General features: G+C 43.0%; 1 protein-coding gene across 2 annotated transcripts in view; it reads left to right on the top strand.

The window, feature by feature from the left end:
• The window catches only part of CDH13 (cadherin 13), a 980,233-nt gene that overhangs the window by 831,499 nt on the left and 122,281 nt on the right, over positions 1-26,453 (top strand). For both annotated transcript variants that reach the window (XM_043435590.1, XM_043435589.1), the window contains one exon: positions 14,615-14,755. In XM_043435590.1, coding sequence (XP_043291525.1) covers positions 14,615-14,755 — 141 coding nt within the window. The remainder of the gene's footprint in view (positions 1-14,614; positions 14,756-26,453) is intronic.

Below are 26,453 nucleotides of genomic sequence, written 5' to 3'. Positions count from 1 at the left end.
GATCCGCCCCCACCAAAAGCACACAGATGCGTCCAGGATCACCTTAACCTTGCACTTCAGTTCTGGTAACATAACTTGCTCTTGTTTTGACCCCAAAATGAAAAACTAGAAAAGAATACAAAGAATTAAATAAAAATTGTACAACCACACCAGTCAAAGATAAGTACTGCTAGTATCTTGCTATATAAAATTCTCCTGCCCTGTTTAAAAATTGTGCAGAGATAAGTCCAGTTTTCATAAAAATGGGATCTCCATATTCACAGAGTTTTGTAAACTGCTTTTTCCTCTCGACAGTGTAATAGAAACTATTTTCTGTGCCATTAAATATTCTCTGACTAAGCGTTTATTCTTAATGCGGGTGCCCCTGGCTCAAACAGCATCAGTCCTCAATACTGTGGAGCGCTATGCTGGGTGGGTTTGAGGAGGTTTTTTTATTCCCTCACAGTATTATGATGAGGTTTAACATGGTATATCGGTGAAAATATCCATGGCCAGCCATTACTAGATGGGAAGAATGTCCAGACATTCTTGATTTTCTCAGACCCCATAAAATCCATTTCTCAGACCCATGGGGCCTTTTACTTGATAGTAAAATATGCTGAGGTTTCCCTGGTGGATCACCTGCAACGCAGGAGATGCGGGTTTGATCCCTGGATCAGGAAGGTCCCCTGGAGAAGGAAATGGCAACCCACTCCAGTATTCTTGTCTGGAGAACCCCATGGACAGAGGAACCTGGTGCGCTACAGTCCATGGGGTCTTGAAAAAATCAGACACAACTGAGTGACTAAGCAACAACAGAAATATGCTGGGACTGAGGGCTCAAGGGTACAGAGCAGCAGTGAGTGCTGGCTGATTGAGAACTTGACATGGCTACAGGGGCATACCTCATCTTCCAGACTGGTTAAAATGTAAATAACCATTGTAGGTTCCAGGCTGAACTATGTTACAGGGAAATAGGAAAACATGAGAGAAATGCAAATATTGTTGGTTTCAGGAGCAGAAGTCCTACAGCAGGAAGTAGGGACCACCTTCAGGATGCAAGGAGACAATTGAGCCGGGTCCTCAGGGATGGGTTCAATGTGGAGAGAGAGGGGGCGGTAGATGGTTGGGCAGGCACTGGTCCACTTGTGTTTAATGAGCATCTACTGCATGCCTGGCAGTGGGCAGGGGTCTCAGATGTGATGATGAAGAGACATGATTGATCCCTGACTCCTAGCAGCTTACAGCTTTGTAAACACCTGGCACAATTCAGAGTGAGAAGCTGTCCAATAAGAGAGCGTCCTGGGTACTGTCATAGTAACAGTGAATGCTCAACGAATGTCCACTGTTGGGTGTTGCGTGTACATCATTCCATTTAGTCCTCCCAACAACACTGGTATATACTATTATTCCCCTTCTTTTACAAATGATAAAACTGAAGCTTCGTGAGATTAATTGGTCTAAGGTCAACACATGCAGCCAGTTTGTAGTCTTCCCTTCATGCTGTGCTAATTTTGCAGGCATCCTCTTGCTTTCAAGGTAGACAATGACATTTCCATTTTCAGAGGGGGCACTGGAAGCACTGAGAAAGTTGAGTAATTTGTCCAGGTCCACACAGATAGTCAGGGGTGGCTCGGGGCCACCTCTCTCCCAGATTCTGAAGGCCACTCCATCTCCATCACCCCTTGTTGTTATGACCCCAGCAAGAGATGGATGCTGGCTGGTCTGGGGCACTGTGACTCGTCAAGATTCAGACTTTCCTCAGAAGACGTCACACTCGATCATTCTCCCCAATCACAAGTATTCATTGAGCATCTATCACATCCAAGAACTATGCCACCAGGCACAGGGTCACAGCCCTTGAGAAGCTCACAGGCCAGCAGGGAGCCAAATGCACGGGAATAAAGCACAGTGTGAGCATGGAGGAGTAGACTCCCAGGTAGATTGTGGCAGAAACCAGGCAGGCTTCACAGAGGAACAACCTGGGAGCTGAGACTTAGCTGACACATAGATGCCTCCCAGGGGGACAGTGGGTGGAGGTTCCAAGCAATGGGAGGCAGAGGCAGAGGCAGAGAGAAGGAGATCACTTGGTCGGGTTAAGAAACCATGGCCAGTGATGAAGTGCTGCCGGTGGATAACCAGTGAAGGGAATCGTGGTAGGAAATGCAAGTCGAGGGGGCACAGCTACAGGGGCCAATCCACAAAGCTTAGACAGGATCCTGGGAGCCACGGGGAGCCATGGGGGGGTGCAAGGCGGAGCAGCAGAGCGCTCGGAGTCAAGCATTAGAAAGGCAGCTGTCGTGGAAATGTGCTGGAGGTGGCGAGAGGGCACTCAGGGAGGCCACAGAGGCTTACTTTCTGTGCCTTGAACTAGAGAAGCAATGGAATGGAAAGAGGAGGCTGGATGTGAACAATTTTACGATGTGGAATTGATGGATTTGGTAATTGGTTAAGTTGAATCTGGGAAGGTCCTCAATCTAAGACGGGTGCACCACCCCATTCTCATTTCTGTCCATTTCATCACTTTACTGTTTCTTTTGTGCTTTCTTATTAAAAGTCCCACGGTGTTGGAGTCGGCTATAATGAGAAGTTTGAGAACTGCCAAATGTTTGCATTGGTTGCTGGGCTGACCAGCAACACTGCAGATCCCTATTAGGTGACAGATCGCTGTTTGTGGGAGTCAGTGTTTATAAAAGGAGGAAAGTGCATTCCACTTAGAGGGTGTCACTTATTCTGTTCATTTTTAAGATGCTTTTATGTGGTTAAAATTCTAGGCTTTGATTTTTCTATCTATCATGAAATTTGGACAGATTGGATTTCAGCTGGCATTGAAGGAAATATGCTTTTTAATTTTTGTGAAATGATGAAAATTGTTTTCTCTTTTGTAAAAATCACAACTAGATTCCTTCATTCAGCCAACAAATGAGTACAGGACGTTTGAAAGACAGGTATTGCCTCTGCCCTCATAAAGCCTATATTCGAGTCATCTGCCCAAAACTGCATGCTATTTGCTCCTAGTTTCAACAGGTGCTCACTGCCCTGAACATGAACAGAGCAGAGCAGCAATAACACCAGAAGTCAGTCCTCAAGAAATACTTTCAGTGCTTTGTAAATATTTCAGATTTAAATATCCACCCCACATACCCCAGGACCTTTGCACTTGCTGACTCATCTGTCTGAGTAGCTCTTCCCCAGGGTATCTGCTGGCTCTTCCTTGGTCTCCTCATGGCTTTGATCAGACATGACTTTCTCAGTTCACCTTCCTTAAAACAGCCTCTGCCCTCACTTCAGAATTCTCCATTCCCCCTTCTTGTGTAATATTTTTCATAGTTTCCATCTCTCTTGGTTTTGTTACAATCTGTCTCCCCATTTAGAAGAAAATCCATGAGGAGGTGGTCTTTGTGCATTCTGTCTGTGGCTCTATGCCCACCAGCTGAAGAAACACCTGACCCCCAGGTGGTCCTCAGACAGCATTTGAGGAATAAGTGAATGAGCCCTCTCTGGGTCTCAGGTCCCTCACCTGCAGCCTGGGGGCCGGGGGAGGACTTGCTGAGATGCGAGTGAAAGGACAGCGGCAGGGACTCAGGATGCTGGGCTCTGAGGTGGGGGGACACAGCCCGCACCGTGGGCAGGTCAGGCTGCTTTGGCAGGGCAACACTCAGCCAATGCTTGTCCACTTTATACCAGTGTTTTCTGGTTTTTACACAGCTCTTGGCTTCATACGTTTTTCTCCACTGGGTCCAAAATGCAATTTAAAAAAGACAAAAAATATATTCTGAGGGTATAGATCTAATGTCATTAGTATCACTTTGGAGAGGTTTTGTTTTTATGTCATTGATTTTCTGTTTTTAAAACTGTGACTTTTAAAATGTAAGGTATTGCCTTGTAACCCCAGCCATACACTTTTCTAGTAGGGAAAATATAGTAAATATAGATAACTCAAAACGGGAAAAAAAGAATATGTATCTGTAATTCTGTTGTACTGACCTTACCATTGTAAACATTGTGTGTATGTGTGTGCGTGTATGTGTATGTGTGTGTATAGATAGACACAGAGATAGTCGTTTAAACAGCTATAAATAAATAAATAAATCTATCCCCCACCCCAGTCAATGGTTACAGCTTCTGGGGCACCATGTACTAGGCTGGCCAGGGTGGTCTTTCTTCCCTTGATGGCATGATGCTGCTAACCCAGGGCCTCTTTCTACCTTTTCTGCACCCCATGACCCCTTCCCAAATTGCTCCAAAGTTTGTATTCTGCCATCTCAGGAAACAGCAGTGAAAGTGAGTCATGACAGGGTCCTTTGTGGCAGCCTGCGTGGAGGGGACACCGTGAGCCAGGACCGGGAAGGAGTGTGCTTGGCGGGAAGGATCCTGAGTTTGCTTTGCGACACGCTATGTTTGCAGTGCCTGTGGAACGTTCAGGTTGAAATGTCAAGCGAGCAGTTAGAAGTGTGTATCTGGGAATCAGGAGGGATTTGGACATAAGAGAGACAGGTGGTAATTGGAGCTGTCAGAATCAATAAGGGGGTGGGAACACTGAAGTTGTGGGAATCCTGGGGTCTCTAAGAAGGCAGACACTTAGAGACTCGGTGGAAAGTGTTCCCAGAGCTGCCCATAGCTAGTGACCCATCTGAGAAAAGCTCCAATCCTTTCAAGCCCAGCCCATCCAGGCCTGGTGTGAACAGCAGGGAAAGAGGTTCCCATGTGGAATTCAGGGGCTACCAGGAGAAGCTGTGAGCTGAAGGGGGCACTGCAGAGTGCAGCAGTTAGGAGTGTAGGCGGTGGACACAGCATGTGTTCCAGTCCCAGCTCCATCATGTGAGGGCTGTGTGTCCTTGTAACAGAAACCTCACTGATACAGGAGCTGGGCTTAGCCACCTTGTAGAATACGAGAATCCCATGAAAGGCTAGGCACCATTTCTAGCCCATAACACGTGCTCGATGGACATGGCCACGATCATTGTAATGACAGAGGGTGAGTAGAACCCTGCTGGGCGGGTAAGGAGTGAGCACGGGTGGCCCAGAGCCGAGAGGGCCGTCCGTGGTCGGGCTTAGAGCCAGGAGGGTGCCTGAGGCACAGAGCCGAGGCCTGACCCCACTGGGAGTGGAGCTGAAGCGCTCAGATGCCCTCTCCCACAGCTCTACTGGCTGCAGAGCTCAATTCTCCGCCACTTTGAAACAGGCCCCTGAGAGGAGCTGAAAGGAATGCAGAAGACTCTATTTATTGTTAGTTTTTAAAAATAAAATAGAAAGGAGCCCTGCAAGGGCATGTTGGCGGGTTTTATTATTTGTGAGGAGAACACAACTTGTCTTTATCAACATTCTGTCTGTCTGTGAGGCTGGGCCAGCAAAGGGCAAGACCAAATGTTAAGTCGTAACATCTGACGCCTTGTTCCCAGTGCGATTAGCATTGAAGGGTGTTAATAGGCTGAGCTCTTGTCAGCAAAGCCAAAGACAATTTCCGGCCAAAATGACTGATGGAGCCAAGATCACAAAAGGGCCGCCTCGTGCCAACAGGCAGGAGATCACAGTGCACCGGGTGGTCTCGTCCAAATAGTGCAGGAGGAAGAAAGCAGGACTCCCTGTGCCAGGCATGAAAACGGCAGCAGAGCCTTCCAGAAGAGTCCACGGCCGGGTTGTCCTCCTTGTCTTTTCTGCCTGGTATGTGAGTTCGCTTTGGGAACAACAGCAGTGGCGTAACTGGAATCCATCTTGTGTGGTCTTTCCTCAGATGATTTAGAATTAGTTCAACCTGTTTTCAAAGAGTGTAACCCAATGACAGCATAAAAGCGCTATCTTGAATTGCTTTCCTGTCCCCAGGTGGAGTGGGTGGGCGTCTGTGGCTGATTCATTACTCTCTCAGTGGGGTCCTTTGTTTCTAAAGCTACCTGGGATGATTACAGCAATAGAACTCTAAGCCCAAGTAAGCTTTGCATAAAAATGCATTCAACTTCAGAGAAAACACATAATGCTGATTAAAAGTAACCCTGGATGGCAGAGTTGATTAAGAGATCACACCTGCATGGGAGCAGACTCTAAGAAACCGGGATGGATCAAGCTTGACAAAGGCCACTTAGACTGCACTTTTCTATGTAGGGGAGCTGATAGTGATTAAGCACCTGAAATTAATGGGCAAAAGGCTGTTCACACGCAGAGGACCAAGAGCAGGCAAAGGTGGTAATGCTGCAATTGCTCCAAGTCGTAGGCATTTAGAACCTAATTTTAGAAACATCCTCCAACCCTTGGTGGGCTCTTGTGCTTTTGTCATTGGGAGTCAGTAATTGAATTTTCTGGACGTTTTGACCAGCATATAACTTTGTGAAGCCGATTACACAGCAGAACACGATTCTTAGTCTGACCTTAAAAACATGACCTTCTGCTGTGTGATTAGGAAACATGCAGAGAGTGCTGCCCTCTTAGCTGCACTTGCTCTGGGGGAGAGGAAAGGAAAACACCACCTTGCTCTGCCTTGTAACCTAGTAAGATTCATTTAGATTCTATGCAGATCATTTAATAACAGATTTTGTAAAACCTTAACATAAGGAGCCACCATAAAACGTATTATCTTTTATTACCCATACAGAGAATGACATTTTAGATGGTAATAAATTGAAACCCAAGAAAAGCTATTTGCTTTTGGAGAGCACTTGGCGGATGACAGGAACACCGGTTTCCTGATTTTATATTGTGGCAGATACAGCCCCCCCAGGGTCACCCAAGGCAGCCCCCAGATGGGGTTGCTGAGGCTCCTCTGAGCGACATCCTCTGGTCCCTCTTTCTCTGAAAGGTCGTTCCCGTCCAAACCTCTCTGCTGAGGACCGGGTTGTCCCACCTTTTTTGCTCCCCGTTCTGGCTCATACAGTCAGGGTGTGTGACAGGCCAGGAGCTGAGCCCAGGCTGGGGGCCTGCCCTGGGGCGCCTGCCACGAGGTGGGGGAGCCCAGTCCTCCATTATCAGAGCCAGACAAGCCTCTCGGTGTGGCTGCCTCTCCAACAAGGCAGGACTTCCCCTGCTCGCTCCAGAAAGCCAGAGCCTCATCACCTTGCCCCCCACCCTCTGCACAATCGGCCTTCTATAGACCTGCTCAGCCTGACCAACCTTGCCCAGGCCCCGCCTTTGGGCCTCTAATCTCTGCAACCTAGAAGAGCACTCCTGAAGCCAAGCTTTCTGAATGGCGGTCCACATAACCACCCTTTGATTTACTCATCTATCATATATTAACAGAGAGTGCCGGGCACTGGACTGGCTGTGTGACTTTTCCCCATAGTGGTTAAAATTAGCTCAGTTTATTTTCAAGGAGTATAACCCAGTGGCCACGTAAAGGCAGTGTTCTGAGACGTGCGTGTTTCAGAGGGCCAGATGTTGTCCCCAACAGGAGAGGACTAAGTTAGAGGCAGGGTCCTTGCCTCCATTGAGGGCTGTAATGAATACTCAGTAAGTGACTGACATATTGGAAGCCATATACTTTGAAGAGAAGATTCTCCAATAAACTGATCCAGTATTTACCCTTTGTAGATGGGAGGAAATTCATCTCCTCTTCCTACTAGACAGAGTTTGTAGGAAAGGTCTGGTTGACATTACACTTCAAAGGACTGAAATGGAAATATTTCCCAGAGGAAAGATAGCGAATGCTATTCTGGGAAGGTGGGCAGTCCTGAGGAAGGGGGGGCAGCTGGGAGTGAAATGAAGGTGGCAGCTGACGACGATGAGCACCACGGGGTGGGGTGGGAGGCAGCACCTCGGCTCCCCAGGATGCCTGACGAGCAACCTCAGAGAAGCCGCATCCATTCCCTGTGGCCGCTGAAGCAAGACCACAAAGTCTGTGGCTCAAACAGCACACATTTATCATCTCACAGTTCTGGAAGTCGGAAGTCCAAAATGAGTTTCACTGGGGTGAAATTAAGGTGTCGGGGGCCCTGGTTCTTCCGGGAGCTCTGGGTAAAAATGTATCACCTTGCCTTTCCCACCTTCTGGAGGCCCCCTGCATTCCTTAGCCCACGGCCCCCTCCTCCATCTCTCCATCGTTAAGTCCAGCGGTGTGCCACCTGCCTCTTCAAACCTCTGCCTCTCTCCCTCTGTTGCTGCATCGCCTTCTCCTCTGGGAGACAAAGCAGGCTCGAGGAGCAACCTCAGTGTTGGTTAGTGTCTCATGTGGAGTACATTTTTTTTCTATAAAGGGGAAAAAAAGGAAAATTTTGCACAGAGAAAGAAACTTCAGTTTCTATTTTTTGTTTAAATTACATCATAAACAAGTGAGTTTTAAGTTAAGGGTACATGTTGACCTGCATTTCATCAGGTGTTCATTCAGAACGATGCTAATCCAAGTGTGGACCTCAGGTCAGCAGCAGCAGCACTTCCTAGAAGCTTTCTGGAAAGGCACATCCTTGGGCCCCTCTCTGGACCTCCTGAAGCACCTTAAGGACCTCCTGAAGCTCACAAGGACCTCCTTTTAAGCACCATAAGTGGGCTGAAAATCTGTGTTTTAATGTAGCCACCAGGAGGTTCTGATACAAGCAAAGCAAGTTCCAGAAGCACCGATGGAGACAGTCTCTCTTAAGCACCTACTATGTACCAGGCATAATATTGCCATGGCAATTCAGGACCAAAAGATTAGAAAAAACAGGCTAATATAGTGAACACTGTGTGTGTGTGTGTGTGTGTGTGTGTGTGTGTGTGTGTGTGTGTGTGTGTGTGTATGTATATATATATATAGAGAGAGAGAGAGTATACTATATATATAATATAGTAAACAGAAAAATATATAAAAACCACAGAGAAAGAACACTTTAATTATATTTTCTTTTACTTCAACTTTTAGGGGTCTGTACTTGCACATGCTCAGATCCACCCCAAACTAGCCGTATGTTTCTGGACATTCCCTAACTCTGTTCCCTCAGGCTGGGAGTTCCTTGAAGGTGGGATAGACCAGGAGATGTCTAAGATCCTCTCAAGAAACAAGTCTCTTCGCATCACAGACCTTGACTCCAGCCACACCAGCGGCCCTGTGTTAGCTAGACCTCCTTGCTGGTTCTCAGGCTCCTCTTCCCTCTCTGAATTCTCTGCCCTCACAGCCTCCTTCAAAGCCCAGATCCAGCCTGCATGGACCTGAAGCCACGTAAAAACCACAGTATCCCTCCCAGCTGCAACGTTCACATCTGAACCTACGGACCACACATTCCGCACACCCTGCCTATTGCCTTGTGGAGCCAGTTCACATGTTTTACCTTCAACCAAGCTGTGGGTTCCTTGAAAGTAGAGTATATACTTTATACTTCTTGTTCCCAGGCTGTCCTGAACAGCTTCAGAATCAGCCTTCAGTCCTTATTAAATGGTTGAATTTAAGAGTGTTTTAGGATTAATAGTCTCTCATCTTCTTCCACAGAAATTCACTTCCACGTCATGACCCCATTTCTAATCCCACAGTAGAAGATTCCCCTCTTCAGGGCCATCCCTTCATCCACCACCAATGTCTGGGCTAAGTGGCCTTTCCTTTGCAAAACCAACTACAGCACTCTTCTTACTCCCATCTTATTCTCCTGAAATCTGCTGAAATCACCTCGGAGTTTCTTAGCACCAGATTTATCTCCCTTTACTTGTTGCTACTGTCTAGCACAGTGCCTAATGTGTAGTAAGTACTTAATAGAAAGAAAAAGAAAGAGAAGCCGCTCAGTCGTGTCCGACTCTTTGCAACCCCATGTACTGTAGCTTACCAGGCTCCTCCATTCATGGAATTTTCCAGGCAAGAGTACTGGAGTGGGTTGCCATTTCCTTCTCCAAGTACTTAATAAATATTTGGTAAATTAAATAACTTTCATACCACCTTCCTCAGCACCCCACACCCTGACTCCCTTCTCACAGACCTTGATTGCTACATGTCTATAACACTTATCTCATCATACTGACATACTTGCTTTTTGTTTATCTAAAAATGCACTGAAAGCAGGGTCTGTATCATTCACCAGTTATTGGAACCTAGTAGACACTATATAAATGTTTCTGTGGATCAACCTGAATGTCAAATATTTGCTGCCTTGAGTCTGAAGGGAGTGATTTTTCCAGGTATGTTATGAATGCCTTTAGCATTTTATTTACCATGACTCATCAGTAACATCAGAAGAGGTCCACTTCACCTGGAAATGTTTTATTTGATTTTGGTGTCCCTCAACCCGAAATCTATCACTTAGGTTATTCCAGCTGCATATGTCTAAGAGGCAGTGTTTATGTCCCCTGCTGCGGGATTCCCCACCCTGCTGGCTCTGTCAGCAACCAGTAAATCTGGGGAAATGAGCTCTGCCTTCCCCTTACCCACCAGACCCCAGCCGGCAAGAAAACAGCAGGTGACAGCCACATACATGAATGTTCACATTAGCGTCAAGCAACAAGGTGAAAGGAGGCCTAAAGACAAACACAAGTCAAACCCGACTCACCCCATTGGCTAGGAAGGTGGAGGAATGTCTCTCCCCATGTGCGGTGAGAAGAGGGCAGCGTTCACAAAGGGATGTACGGTCCTGCCGGATTTATGGACTACCTGGCCCCAGTCTTACATGGCCAGAGTGGGTAAATCAAACCCCAGACAGACAGCAACTCATTCTGCTCCATATAATGCACTCAGCCATCTGTTTGCAGTATTTATAGACCAGGTGTCAGGTGCAGCTAACCTGGAGAAGAATGCAGTCTCTGTTCAGGCGCCATACTACAAGGAGTCTTGCTTTGCTCAGCTTCTCTGGGCAAAACCAATGAGTAAATAAGTTAATGAACTGCACTATATCCTTGCTATAAATCTCATGTTAATATTTCTCATTAACGATACCTTTAATGTTAGACAGCAAAGGGATCTATTGAAAAAGACTCCTACAGATTTCCTTGACCCTTCAAGCACCGTTTATAAGCTGGAACCAAGTCTTACCAGCTCATAGGAACCTATTGTGTATTTCACTTTCCAGCTAGGCATTCAATGAAATCATGTTGGTAGCTTGAAAGCAGTCATGGTTAAGAGTATTTAAACCACCAAAACATACAAAGTTGCAAGTCAGGAGCATGTGCTACTAAACATTTATGGGCACACCACTCTTTGTAATTCATTGTTTTATAAAAATGCAATTATAATTGATTAATTAGTACATAACAACTATGTACCAGGCACTGAATTAGTAGCTGGGAGATAAAACTTTAAACAAGCCAAGGTCCCTGCCTCATGGAACTCAAGTGATCAGAGTCAACATAGCCAATAAACAAGTAATCAATAAACAAGAATATTACAGATTGTGATTTTTGTTGTTGTTCAGTTGCTAAGTTGTGTCCAACTCTTTGTAACCCAAAGACTGCAGCACACCAGGCTTCCTGGTCCTTCACCATCTCCCAGAGTTTGCTCAAAATCATGTCCATTGAGCTGGTGATACTATCCAACCATCTCATCCTCTGCCGTCCCCTTCTCCTCCTGCCTTCAATTTATCCCAGTATCAGAGTCTTTTCCAGTGAGTCAGCTCTTCACATCAGGTGGCCAAAGTATTGGAGCTTCAGCTTCAGCATCAGTCCTTCCAATGTATTTTCAGGCTTGATTTCCTACTGCTGGAAAAAAAAAAAAACTGTATTTGTTATTTATTGCAGCATAACAAATTACTCCAAAATGTAGTAACTTAAAACCGTAGATACTTACTATCTCCCAGTTTCTGTGTTCAGGGGTCTGCATGTGACTTAGCGGTGTCTTCTACTTCTATACTCTCACAGAGCTGCCATTCATGTGTTAGTCCAGAGTTTCTGTCTCATGAGGTATGCCTGGGGCAAGATCCCTTCCAGGCCCATCCAGTGGTTGTTGGCAGCTCTCCATTCCTTCTGGCTGTTCTTGTAGGCCTCCCTCAGCTTCTTGCCACATCCTTTGAAGACTTTCCAAAGATTCTACTACATAATAACAGCATCTACATGCACACTCCAGGCTCCGTGCTTGGCACTTTACATTACCTGTTTTCATCCTCACTTATCCTAGTATTATTATTCTCCCCATTGGAACAGGCGAGGAAACTCAGGCAAGGAGAACATAAGCAACTTGACCAGGTTCACTCAGCTTCTAAGAGGTGGAGCCAAGGTAACAGTCACTGGCCAAATGCTGATTGTTCCTCCCTACATGTCAGCTCCCCATTATGCAATGAGATCCCTGCCTTCATGGAGCATCAATGCAATGAAGAATGACCATCAAAAATGAGCATGAATTCACTGAGAGGAGAAAGAGGGGGTAGAAAGGTCAAAAGTAAGAAAAAGTAGGGTATAGTAGAAGAAAATCCAGTCTGGACAGAGTATGAAAGGAGGTGCGGAGGGCAGCTCAAGTTGAAGCAAGAGAAGGAGGGGGCACCGAGTGGGTTAACGGCCAAACCTTCCTCCGTGTAACATTTACTCGTTGATTTTCCCCCACAGCTACCATTATGCTTGTTATTAGTGATAAATGTTCCGTTAAATGCTTACTCGTATGGCAGTCGAGCTAGCTGTGTAAAACATCAAGGGTCCGGTGATTGATTATATGCCATATTTAATGACACAGTTTGATTCTTTTTTTTTTTTTTCAAGATAAAATGTTTAGTTTTCAAATCAGTGTGGTCAGTGAACCCAGCCCATGGCTGCGGAGATACACCCGAGGCTTTTTCTTGCAGACACACCATCTTCCTTTTGTTTCTAGGATATATATTAACCGGTAGTGAGTCAACACCCAGGAAGAGATGGCAAATGCAATAGAAATGCATGACTGCAGAATTCAAACCAGGAGAGCAGCTTGACTCTCAGATATGTCTTACAGATCAGATAGCTTAAAATAAAATCAGAGCAGCCAATTTAATTCTCCCAGTTTTGACACAGTGCTTCTCTTGGTCCAAATAAAATCCTATCTCCTTGAGCTAGAGTTCCCCAAAGGATGAGCCATTCCCTAACAATAAATGGCTATGGTTTGGAAATGCCACTGATATGCTCAGACCTTTGAGATACAATTTAGTTCAGGGAAACAGTAATATATCATCATTATCAATAATGAAAGTAAGTTGGCCAGCTTGTGTGCTGCGTACCAGCTGGGTGTCGGGGTCAAAGGCATGGTCCTTGGCCTTGAAAACTTTGTCATCCACTTAGGGAGATGGTAAATGGGCATCAAAATAAGGCCAAATGGGAAACAGCCTTCAAATTAGTCAGGGGAGGACAGGCACTGTAATAAACTTCCCTTAACCCTGAGCAAAGGCTCGTCTCTTGTTCACATCCCAGCCTACAGCGTGTCAGTGAAGAGTCTCTGCGCCACAGTCACATGGAGATCCAGGCTTCTTCCTTCTGAGGAATAGAAAACACAGAGGATTATGCAGGAGCTTTAGGGGCCAGATTAGTCCATCACTTCTGCCTACATTCCATTGGCCAGAATCGGTCACACAGTTCATAAGGTCCAGCTGTATGTGCGTGCTAAGTCTCTTTGATCTTGTCTTACTCATTGCGACCCTGTGGACCATAGCCCACCAGGCTTGTCTGTCCGTGGGATTCTCCAGGCAAGAATACTGGAATGGGTTTCCATTTCCTTCTCCAGAGGATCTTTCTGACTCAGGGATCGAACCTGAGTGTCTTACATCTCCTGCATTGGCAACCGGGTTCTTTACTACTAGCATCCCCTGGGAAGCATCCCCACAGTCAAAAGAAATAAGATTGGGTAAACAAGTAAAACTGTTTTCACCACAGTTTCCTTTCATTGCAAGCAACCCCAAAATCGATTCTGGCTGACTTCAGGGCCAAAAAGAACCTCCTGAATAAACCCCAGGGTGTGTTACAGAATCCAGGGGAGAATTGCAGTCAGGAGCCAGCATAGTCCCAGATCTCAGGCATTCTTACTATTGGAGCTGATCACACCCATCTCCCCACTGAGCCCTGAATCAACTGAGAGTGTTTAAACATGATAGCAAAATATCTGTCAAATATTCAGATGAAATACATATGTATTGAGGGATAACAGTGCAGTATTGCTTTTGTGTTAAATTTATCAGATCACAACTGGATTAAAAAACATCTTTCAAATTTCACATGATATAAAAGACTAAAACAACTCACAGTGGCATGAAGGAAGTGCAGTATAAATGACTCTAAACCTCAGTTGGTGTTTTCTCACCTGTAAAATGGGAACAATAAATGCAACTTAACATGCTGATTGAGAAGACTGATACTGGTTTCTGAAAAGCAGAGTGATCTGATGCCTGGTCCAGATTGTTCAGTTCCTAAGGCTGTTATCTTTGTCCTAATCTCATCATCAAACTTAGACTCATTCCAGATCAGTTCCATGAGGCCACTGTGAAATGACATATAATGGATATAAACATCAAATGTCCAATGTGTACCCAATCCCTGGACTTGGAACATTCTGGAATGTATCACATGTCCCCTTAAACAAGGACAGAAAGTAGATTCCATCCCCACAGCCAACTCCAGTCCATGTATAAGGACTGTCCTGCTTGGAGAGACTCCAAAGGTACGTTTGTCCACTGCAGGTGAGAGTGCTGGCCTTCTCAGGTGCCTGCCCTGAGGGAGGGGGCACACAGCGCCAGCTGAGCACAGGCCGGCCACCTGTCCCGAGCAGTGACTCCAGTCTAAATGCCGTCCTCTCTGTTGTGTTTTTGCCTCGTAGACGCTGGAAAATCCCAAGTATGAACTGATCATTGAGGCTCAAGATATGGCAGGACTGGATGTTGGATTAACAGGCACAGCCACAGCGACAATCATGATCGATGACAAAAATGATCACTCACCAAAGTTCACCAAGAAAGAGGTAAACCCCTGCTGAGCACCCCTCACGGTCATGGCCATGATTGCTGATTAACATTAATTCCGTGAACCACAGCCCTGCTGGCTCCCTGTTTGCAACATCAAAGCCCTCCTTTGTGGAGAAAAGATGGTGTTTTGCCAGAACAGTTTTCTACATTTTTATCTTTTTTTTTTTTTAAGTGGAAAGTACCAAAGCATTATGATTCAAAAGCGTTGAATCTTGTTAAAGTCCATAAGAAAATAACTTTTAATGCCAGAGTGCCACTTTCATAGTTTTATCGGTGTTATTTAGTGCTGAATTATGTGAGTCCTATTGTGGTTTTAGCATAACAATAACTATTTTTTCAGCAAGTACAGATTGAGGGGCCAGACGGAACAGCAGAAAGAAGGTAAAGCAGATTTTCTTGGCAATAACTGGGCAGCCCAGGAGCTTATAAATAACAACCAAGTTAGCTCGTCTGGGAGAGCCGTTATTTATTTGCATCTCCTGTGCTTTTATGATTGTGGATCATGGTTGGTGTTTTCCATCTATTCCAATGGAATAGTGTTTGGGGACAGGCTGAGTATGCAAAGACCAGATCCAGCTGCTAAATATGTGTCCAGAATAAGAAGTCATTGACACCATACACCTGAAGGCAATGTGACAGTCTTGGTTTCTTTGGGGGTCAGGACCAGAGCCAAGGACTTAACACCCTTCTTACTGACCAAGAGCATAGAATCAGTCATGGCAGCCCCCCTGTTTGCCAAACCTTTCCTGTATATCCACCACCACCACCTCAGGGCTCTCCACCTGCAATCCGTTGCCTCATTTGATCGTGTGAGGTTGGCTTCATGAGCCACATTTTTTAAGCAGTCAGAGAGCTTATTTAAAGCTTGGAGAATCTGGGTCTCCAAGGTCTTAAGCATAACAAGTAGCAGAAGTAGGATGTGAGCACCGCACCATGTGAACCATGCTCTCAGCCCCAATGCTGCACTTCCTTGCCCGCTGTTGATGTTTTCTACCCTCCCAGGCACTCAGAGAAGAGACCCATGTCTGCACTGGCAACTGTGCACCCCTCTCTCATGTGACCCAGGGCCACCCCCAGTGACCCTTCTCAGCCCCCTGGCTCCCCAGTGACCCCTGCACATCAGCAGCCCCTGCCTGACTCATCCAGGAGGTGGAAATCTCCCCCTTGCCCAGTGGCGTCTTGGACACACAGGACTCTAACCTCAAAGCAGCAAAGTCCACATAGCTGACACGGTCCATTCTATCGCTCCCACGATTCTGTAACTGCTAATATAGCTTGTGTATTATTCCCATGTTTCTCAAACTATGCTCCAAGAAATTAGTTCTACAAGTTGTATCATTTTAGAGGGGGAGGTGGAGGGAGATTTCAGGGTCAAAGAAATCTGGAGAGCACTGAGAGGAATGACATGAAGGGTTTCTTTTTCTATAGGGCTTCTGGGTACCTTTAAAATGCTTTGTATTTCTCTAGGGGGTAGGTATGGTCTGTAAGGTTTCTCAGGCTTGTTTGGCCTGGGGATAATTTTTCCTGGACCACCTCATCCTGTCTCATTGGGCTGGTGTTCATAAGATATTCAACGGGAGAAATTGGTTGATCAGTAAAATTTCTCAGGAACCTCTTTCAAAAGAATAACTCAAAAAAAAAATTAAATAAATAATAAATAAATAAATAAAAGAATAACTCAAGGCACTGTGGAATGGTCAGTATAGACATAGTAATGACACTAGAAATTGGATAACCCCAATCTGAAATAAGGAAACCTATCCATGTTACCAAAAGGGTTATATTAATTAGTTATTTCAGTGGCGGCTGAATTGAGCTCAGATTGTGTAGCTATGGGCTAAATACTGTGAGAGGCTCTTGTTGATATTGTTGTTAATACCACTGAATTTAAGGAAAGATTTAACATAGATCTGAAGTAAAGTAAGAGCCCTTGAGTAGCATAATGTATCCACCTGTGAATATTGGCAAAAGCACAGAACTCTCTTCAAATGGACATTGGATGATGAGCTTGAGATTCCCATGGGGCAGAGCTGACATCACAACTTATATGGAGATACAAATAACAAAACGAGAAAAATGGGAAGCTAGTACTTCACATTCTCTCTCTTCGAAGTTAGATGTCCAAAAGAGTCTTTGCCAATGTTGGGTAAATCAAATTCACAACTAAATGATCTAGCGTGTTCCAAGAAGGCTGCTGTTCTTTGTCATTGAGTGGGGGATTCATACACTGTGGACACCAGAACACTAGAGGCAGTAAAACGAGAGGTGATGGGGTGAGCTCTAGACCAGAAAGGGATTCAAACTCCACCGATAAGCCGTGTGATCTGAGCATGTTCACCATCCACATTCTCATTTTGTCACCTGTTAACGGGACTGATCATAAAGCCCACCTCATTGAGTTCTTGTGAATGTTAAATGAGCTGATGGTGACAAGCACTAGTTCTTGTGACCTCTAGAGTGTTGGTGATGGGGATATGGTGGTAATTTAGAAGGTGGCAGTGAGGACAGTGGGGTAAAGGCAGTCACGAGGAAGACGGTGAGGAAGGTGGTGGTGAGAAAGATGGCAGCAGTGAGTAAGACGATGGTATGATAAATGCTATCATTTCTCAAATTCAGAAGGCCAACCAAAATTCTTATTTAAAGGGCTGTCTTCCCTCCATGTTGAAAAGCTTCTATTTTCCTTTAAAGTGATCTACAAACCTGCCCCAACACTTCAAAGTACATGATTAAGACCCTCCCATGATTAAGCGAGACGTAATTCTGAAAGAGAGAGGGCAGAAACTGTAAAACTTATCACTGTGGGAAAAAGCAAAGACATCTGAGAGAAGCCTGTTAGGTGGAGAAGGGATGAGGACTCAGTTCAAAGATGGTCTCGGGTGTGGAAAAAGTCAAACAGGATGAACTCGGAAGAGAAAGTAACATGGACCTGTGATCCTGAAGCTGAAATAAATTTTTAGAGATAAAGGTCAGGGCCCAGTCATCCCAGAATGGAAACAGTGGTCATTCAAGGTTGAAAGTATCTAGAAACCTGTCCAAGAAGATGTTGTCTTATGTAAGTTTCTTCATGTACAAGGACATTTCTTAGGAAATTCATAGAAATATTAATCAAAGATTGTTGTCTTTTTTTAAATTTCTACTTTATATAATCTTTCATCTCCAGAAAAATTATTTTTTTTTATCTGTTTAAAAAAGGAGTTTCAGTTGGCCAAAAATTACAGACTGCAAATAGTGCGGTGTTAAATGAGATAGAGGTGTAGTTTCTGTCACATGAAAGTCTCTGGGTCAACAGTCCCAGGCCAACATGGCGAGACCATGATATTGTCAATTTACTGTGCTCCTCTTAACCTTTCTTCTCTGCCTTCCCCAAAGCTGCGTCATGGTACAGTAGGGTCACTGCAGTGCCAGCCATCATGTCCATGTAACAGAGAAAAAGGAGGAGGAAATGAGAAAGGCAAAGGAGAACCTGTCACCTAAGTAAAACGTCATCTAAAGGACTTCCCCAGAAAGTCAAATGACATCTACTTGAGTCTTCTCAGCCTTCTTTATCTGTAAGGGAGATTAAGAAACAACTCCAGCTATCTATAATATAGAGGTTGGTGCTGAGGAAGGAGATGTTGTATTCTTAAAGTTATTTTAAACAGCAAGTAGTGCATACTGAGATCATTTGTTCCCCTGTGAGCATTCACACTGACTGTAATCTTGCTGAAAAGTGAAGCCCACACCTCTTTTATTCTCTGTTGCATTTCCAGTTGGCACTCAAAAATCCAGTACCTGCTGAATGTTTCCTGAAGATAATTTTAACTTGAGAACAGTGTCCTTGGGTGTGAGGAACCAAGTGCTGTAAATTGTTACTGATATATGAAATCAATCTTAGTCATTGATTTTCATGAAAATTTGGGTTAGAAGCACTAGTCTCCTTATGGAGAGTCTTCTGTGAGTTTTCCTAATAGTTTTTACACATGGCTTTAACTGTTACTGTTTACCTGTTAGTTGTGGCTTTTCTAGATTAGGTATTTGGAAATGACTTTAGGAAATATAGGTAAACTCTCCAAACCCAGAGTTTGAATTATGGTTGAGAATCTCAGTCCCATTTAGAGCAAAAGGACTTGTCCATTTCTCTCTCTAAATATTTTTAAAGAAAATATGTGTTATTTGTTCCTGTAGCATAGTTAATGTTCAACAAATATTTTCACATAAACCCCAGGATTGGGGGATTAATTAAATCACTATTACTTTTAAAAGAATGTGTTTGCAAATAATTATAAGATTTTTAAATGTTTTCATTCATTTATTCTATCAATTGATTTTCAAGTTTTACCTTAAAATGAAAATTGGTAAGGAAGACTTAATAACTTAGGAATTTTTTTTGGCCTACTTGATGAATTCTTTTTAAGGTAAATATTTTAATGTTCAAACTATAATAGTACAATACCTGTAATAAAAATGGTGTAAAAAAACTTAAAAGGCCCTGTTTTTCTGGAAACTGAGAGATGAGTAAATGATCCAGTTTTCATAAACGGGTAAAGATAAATGGCGTAAGCTGGGAGTCAGCACGTTGAAACTGAGTCACCAGCAGATACTTGCTTTAAGTTATCAAGAGGGTACTGGGGTCCAGTCTATAATTCATAAAAGTCAGTGTCAGGCCTTGAAGGACTTTGATGCTTCAGGAGTCTTATCTTTTCTTTGCAATACTGGCTTTCATAATAAAAATATTGTATTGCTTATTTACTAATTAGCTGCCTAATTCACCCCATAATACTTTTTCCTCTTACATGTTTAACTGAAAACTCTGTGGTCTCTTCTTTATGTAATAATTATGTAAAGACATTTTCTACAGAAGGGGGACAATAAGTCTAGTCTTTTCTCTAGTAGGGTTGATAGAAGCTTGCTCTGTATTGTTGAGAGTTTAGAAATATTTTTTCACCTTTACTACATTATTGGAAAACTCATGTGAAATTGAGGAATTGTGGTTATATATAAGAACATCTCTATCAAGTTTCTATCATATAGATAGATATATAGCTCTGCAGTGTCAAATGTTCTTGTATAAAGACCAATCTTTAAACTGATGACACTTGTAATCATGTCACCCACATCTTTGTTTTGAGGCAGTTTAAGATTTTTGTATGTTGCTATTGCAGGTAAATCACAAGAAATTTAAATCTCTACCAATATGTTCATTTTGACTCACTGCATCTTCATTTGTAAGTTTATTAATCAAGGAGCTATTTTATTTATCACATTAGAACTTTACTTTTTCCTCTAAATGAAATATTTGAAGCAAGATGTCAGGATAACATCAATGTACACACAGAAATCCCTTGCATTCCTATGCACTAACAATGAGAAAACAGAAAGAGAAATTAAGGAAACAATTCCACTCACCATTGTGATGAAAAGAATAAAATACTTAGGAATAAATCTACCTAAAGAAACAAAAGACCTATGTATAGAAAACTAAAACACTGATGAAATAAATCAAAGATGACACAAATAGATGGAGAAATATCCATGTTCGTGGATCAGAAGAATCATTATAGTGAAAATGAGTGTACTAACCAAAGCAATCTATAGATTCAATGCAATCCCTATCAAGATACCAACAGTATTTTTCACAGAACTAGAACAAATAATTTCAAAAATGTGTATGGAAATACAAAAAACCTCAAATAGCCAAAGCAATCTTGAGAAAGAAGAATGAAACTGGAGGAGTCCACCTGCCTGACTTCAGACTATACTACAAAGCCACAGTCATCAAGACAGTATGTTACTGGCACAAGGACAGAAATATAGATCAATGGAACAGAATAGAAAGCCCAGAGATAAATCCACGAACCTATGAACACCTTATCTTCGACAAAGGAGGCAAGAATATACAATGGAGAAAAGACAATCTCTTTAACAAGGGGTGCTGGGAAAACTGGTCAACCACCTGTAAAAAAAAAATGGAACTAGAACACTTTCTAACACCATACACAAAAATAAACTCAAAATGGATTAGAGATCTAGATGTAAGACCTGAAACTATAAAACTCCTAGAGGAAAACATAGGCAGAACACTCTCTGATATAAATCACAGCAGGATCCTCTATGACCCACCTCCCAGAGTCATGGAAATAAAAGCAAAAATAAACAAATGGGACCTAATTAAACTTAAAAGCTTCTGCACAATGAAGGAAACTATAAGCAGGGTGAAAAGACAGCCTTCAGAATGGGAGAAAATAATAGCAAATGAAGCAACTGACAAAGAATTAATCTAAAAAATATACAAGCAGCTCTTACAGCTCAATACCAGAAAAATAAATGACCCAATCAAAAAATGGGCCAAGGAACTAAACATACATTTTTCCAAAGAAGACATACAGATGGCTAACAAACACATGAAAAGATGCTCAACATCACTCATTATCAGAAAAATGCAAATCAAAACCACAATGAGGTACCATCTCACACTGGTCAGAATGGCTGCTATCAAAAAGTCTACAAACAGTAAATGCTGGAGAGGGTGTGGAGAAAAGGGTACCCTCTTACACTGTTGGTGGGAATGCAAACTACTACAGTCACTATGGAGAACAGTGTGGAGATTCCTTAAAAAACTGGATATAGAACTGCCATATGACCCAGCAATCCCACTGCTATGCATACACACCAAAGAAACCAGAATTGAAAGAGACAGGTATACCCCATCATTCATTGCAGCACTATTTACAGTAGCTAGGACACAGAAGCAACCTAGATGTCCATCGGCAGACGAATAAGCTGTGGTACATATACACCGTGGAATATTACTCAGCAATTAAAAAGAATGCATTTGAATCAGTTCTAATGAGGTGGATGAAACTGGAACCTATTATACAGAGTGAAGTAAGTCAGAAAAAAAAAAACACCAATACAGTATATTAATGCATATATATGGAATTTAGAAAGATGGTAATGATGACCCTATATGCGAGACAGCAAAAAAGACACAGATATAAAGAACAGACTTTTGGACTCTGTGGGAGAAGGTGAGGGTGGGATGATCTGAGAGAATAGCACTGAAACATGTGTATTACCATATGTGAAATAGATAACCAGTCCAGGTTCAGTGTATGAGACAGGGCACTCAAAGCCAGTGCTCTGGGACAACCCAGGGGGATGGGAGGGGGAGGGAGGTGGGAGGGGGTCAGGATGGGGGACACATGTACACCCATGGCTGATTCATGTCAATGTGTGGCAAAAACCACCACAATATTGTAAAGTAATTAGCCTCCAATTAAAATAAATTAATTAATTTTTTAAAAGATTTTTGTATGTTGGTATTGCAGGTAAATGACAAGAAATGTAAATCTCTACCAGTGTGTTCATTTTGAATCACTGCTCTTCATTTTTAAGTTTATTAATCAAGGAACTATTTTATTTATCACATTAGAAATTCACTTTTTCCTCTAAATAAAATAACTGAAGCAAGATGTCAGGATAACATCAATGTACACTATTCCTTAACTTTATCATTTTTGCTTTCTGTAAACCAACAAGAGTAAGACAAGGATGACTTTAAATCGGTCTAGGATTGAGTTAGTTCATCGTTGAGTTTCAGTCTTGTGTGAGGGCTATCATGGTTTTTCTTACTCTTAGGTACAGCCTCTCTGGAATTCTAACTGAAATATGGATACTTTTTACAAGGGCTTTTCCATCTTGGACACCCAGAATTTCAGTGGCCTTGTCAGCCCCATGAGACTGTTGAAAGCTCTGCTCAGCTTCCTGGTCTCATAGAAGCACTTTCTACTCAAATTCTTAGCCTCTTGCCCCTGTGCCCTTATACTCTTACTCTGCCTTGAGAGTAAAAGCTCCATGAAGTATTGGCTTTACTTCAGTTAACTTCCCTTCACAGCAGGATCCTGGATTCTCAAGTTCCAGCTGCCTTGGTAGCTCTCTAGTGCTTTCAGATAGGTTGTGGGGAGAGGGTGTGTAAAACTCTGTATGCTTGAGCTATCCTAGATTTGAGGGGTGGTCTAGAAGAAGCTTGCCCCAGTCACTATAAACAGAGAAAAATGTGGATTAGCCTTTTACTCTGGATTATTAGGGAAAGGCAGTAGATGCTGTGTGTATGGAGTCCACTGTAGCACAAAACATCATAATATATTCATTAAAAATGTGGGTGGAAGAAATAGAATTAAATGTTCTGACAGTATTCACCCCATCTCATACCCCTTTGCTTCATAATCAATTCATTTTGCTGAAAAGATTAAAAACTTTGTGTCTCCTCCGAAGGAAACTGAACTACATCATTAGGGGCAGCCTATGTTTTCCTGTTCCTTCACTCTTGAGTTGATATGAATATCTGAGTTTTCTGAACTCTTTCATTTGTTCTTGGTAGCTTGATGGCCCCAGGTATAAAGCTAGTAAATGTAAATTGTGTGTCATCTTTTACCAAAAATCTAATTGACGTGAATATATTTGCCCACTCCCCCAGGATTCCATGCAATATATTTGAGTGCTTTAAATAAAACTCTCTTACTTCCAGGCTTCCCTGGTGGCACTAGTGGTAAGGAATCTGCCTGCCAATGCAGGAGACACAGGTCTTATCCCTGGGTCAGGAAGATCCCCTGGAGAAGGAAACGGCAACCCACTCCAAGATTCTTGCCTGGGAAATCCCATGGACAGAGGAACCTGGTGGGCTATAGTCCATGGGGTCACAAAGAGTCAGACACGACTGAGTGATGAAAAAACTCCTACTTCTGTAAGAGTTTATTTCCCTTCGGAGAGCCTTTTAAATTCAGAGGTGGCTATGGCTAAACACTGACCACATAATTACACATTCTGCTTGCTCAACAGTGATTAATCCAGAAAGTCAATCACGTATTTCTTAGAACATCGAACCCATTTCAATTATCTGACTCAAGTGACTTTTCTGGAAGGTGGAGTGCAAGACATTTTAACAACCAGATAAATCTTTAAAGATGATTAAATGTTATTTCAAATAGTCTGGACTCCCTCGTCCCATGAAGCTTTTTATAGCTATTATGGTGAAATATGTGATACATTTTGCTGTGATGCTGTGAAATAACATAGCTGACAGTTTTCTGTGTGGCTGAAGTTTTAAATAAAACCAAACATACATTACTGGGATCTTTATCCCGTGCTTTGTGTGGCAGCTGGGGGCCTCCCAACACATACAGAAATGGAATATTTGGAGAGAATAGAACAGTGTGACTTCATGATATAGATGCCACCAGGCCCCAACTGTGCAAACAGTCACCTCACTCCTGATGACATCAGTTCCTTGTCCACCTCTGTGCAGATCCAACATCTTGTCCAAGGAACTCTGGAGCCCTTGATGGCAAATCACATTCCCAACTTGCCATCTCATAACTGAAGAAGGGTTAGTTGCAAAACAGCCAACACCCACAACCCCATTTAGCTTCATTAGGAAGGGGTGAGTTCACTGCTTTCTTCTCCTGCACCAAGGCTGTTAAAAAAAAAAAAAAAAAAAAAGCATGAAATCATCAGTTATCTCCTAGTGTTCAAATTTCAGAGGTACTTGAAACAGCAGGTCTGCAGCTGAATTTGTTGACTAAAAGAGAGTGAAGGGAAATGTTTGTTCAAATATAAGCAGTGCTCTATAAATAGAAGCCATCATGCAAACAAGATTCTTCCAGCTAAAGAAAAGGAAGGTGGTGTGTGCTCTCCCGGATTTAATTGTTCAGTGACAGCAGGGTGAGAAATCTTGCATTGTTGAAAACGCCCAAGTCAATTATACACAGTGTTTGTGATGTCAAAACACCTGGATTTGTTAAAGTGAAAAAATGTAATCTACCATGTGGCTGGTTCTTCAAGCCTGCTGTAAAGGTAGACCAGACAGCCAGATGATTTATTGCATTAATCACTCCTTCATGATTATATTCATGATGTGTTGATCCCCATCTCTCCTGTGTGAACCTCTATGCAAATCCTGTGCCTTTGCGAACCCTCTGGTTACACTCAGAGGGTCAGCAGCAACTCAGTGGCAATAAAAGCAGTTTTTTCACTACAGCTGGCAGAGTCTCACCACGGAGCCACTCTATGGCACGGGGGCCTCTGAAGATTCCATCCATCTGCTTCTGCTCAAAGACAATATCCTCACACAAAGAGCAACAACCACAGAGCTGTACAACATCAATTTTTTTTAACTCTGAATGTAATATTACTACACCTCAAAATGCAGCTTGCAGAATGAGAACGCAAGAGTTCAAAAATAGAAAGTCAAGAGCAACCCAAAGGAGATGAATTACCCGCGCCCACACTGCACCTGGAAACCATTTTGCACTGAACAGTGTTAGAAAGAAGAGCACCGGGTCTTAGCCTGGATGGTTTTAAACGAGGTCTACTTGGTTACCACCTACCTCCCCCTCAGACCACGCCGAAGTTCTAGTTATCCCCTCAACCTGCCAAGCTTTAAGATGCCTCCGTGTTGCTGCGCATCCCTTCTCCCTGGAATGCCTTTCTCTTCTTTCACACCTGGAAAACTCCAGTGTACCCTTTTTATAAATTCCCAAGTTATAAATCCCTTAGGCAGCTTGCTGCTTCTCCCTTTTTGTTGCTACACATGCTGCACATCCGCCAGCTCAGGCTTATCACGTTGCCTTTGAGTCGTGTATTCCTCCTGTATCTCCCTAAATGCCACTAGGATGCTTTCATATTTAGGGACATGTCTTTTCCATGTCGCCTCTAGGACTCAACACAGGGACCACATCAAAAGTTTAGCTGGAGGTGTAATTATTATTCATGCAGTAAATCCTCATTACTGCCTGTTGTGTCTCAGCTTCTAATATACTATCAAATATAATTACAGTTTCTTATCATATTGTTACCTGTACACCATCATATGTTACATAATATCCTGTTACATAGCCTATTCTTTTATAATATGTATATATCCTAATATGTACATATTTTATTCCAATAGTGTAGAATATTCACATTCTAAACTGCTATACAATTAAGTTATTTATTCTCTTATTGTCACTCTCCGCAAATTAGAACATAAGCTCCATGAGAAAAGGAACTTTGTCCCTTTTGCTCCCTGCTCTGGCCCCAGCAGCCATTCTTGGAACATAACCAAACAACAGGTGAATGAGTGAATAAATTATAGATGTTGGATGGTGAGCAACAGAGGCAATTGGAAAGGTAGACAGTGATAGTGCTGAAAGGGGCTTTAGAGAGAATCTCATCCAGCCTGCGGTTTTGGATACTAGGGAGGCTGCTCAAGGCTGATTGCAGATCTCAGGCCAGTCTCGTTGTGGCAAAGAATACTGCTGCTGGTGAAAAACCCAGGCCCCACAGTAGCACAGAGTCGTGAGGGACCCTACGGTGTGTCATTTTACTGGGGTGCAGAGAGAGCCCAGAGGGCTGGAGTTAAAATCGTTTCTCAAGTAAATAAACGGATCTACATAAACTGCAGAGAGCCCTAAATCTACTACCCTGCCAGTCAAGTAAAAAAAAAAGAGAGAGAGACATAAAGAAAAGAAAAAAAAGTCAGCATTAATAAATAATACATAAAGGAATTGTTAGAGTAGAGACAGGCTCAACATTTGCTGAGAACTTAAAAACAAGGAAGAAAATATTTCACAGCCCAAGTTCTGTATAGGTTCATTCTTCTAAGTGGGCTTTAACAAAATAATCCAGAATTTATTTTAATATATTCATTTGTTTCCAAACTAAAACCTATTTCAG

The sequence above is a fragment of the Cervus canadensis genome, chromosome 18 (assembly GCF_019320065.1).
Source record: "Cervus canadensis isolate Bull #8, Minnesota chromosome 18, ASM1932006v1, whole genome shotgun sequence".
NCBI lineage: Eukaryota > Metazoa > Chordata > Mammalia > Artiodactyla > Cervidae > Cervus > Cervus canadensis.
The sequence above is the reverse complement of the archived record's forward strand: the minus strand, read 5'-3'. Positions and strand labels throughout refer to the sequence as shown.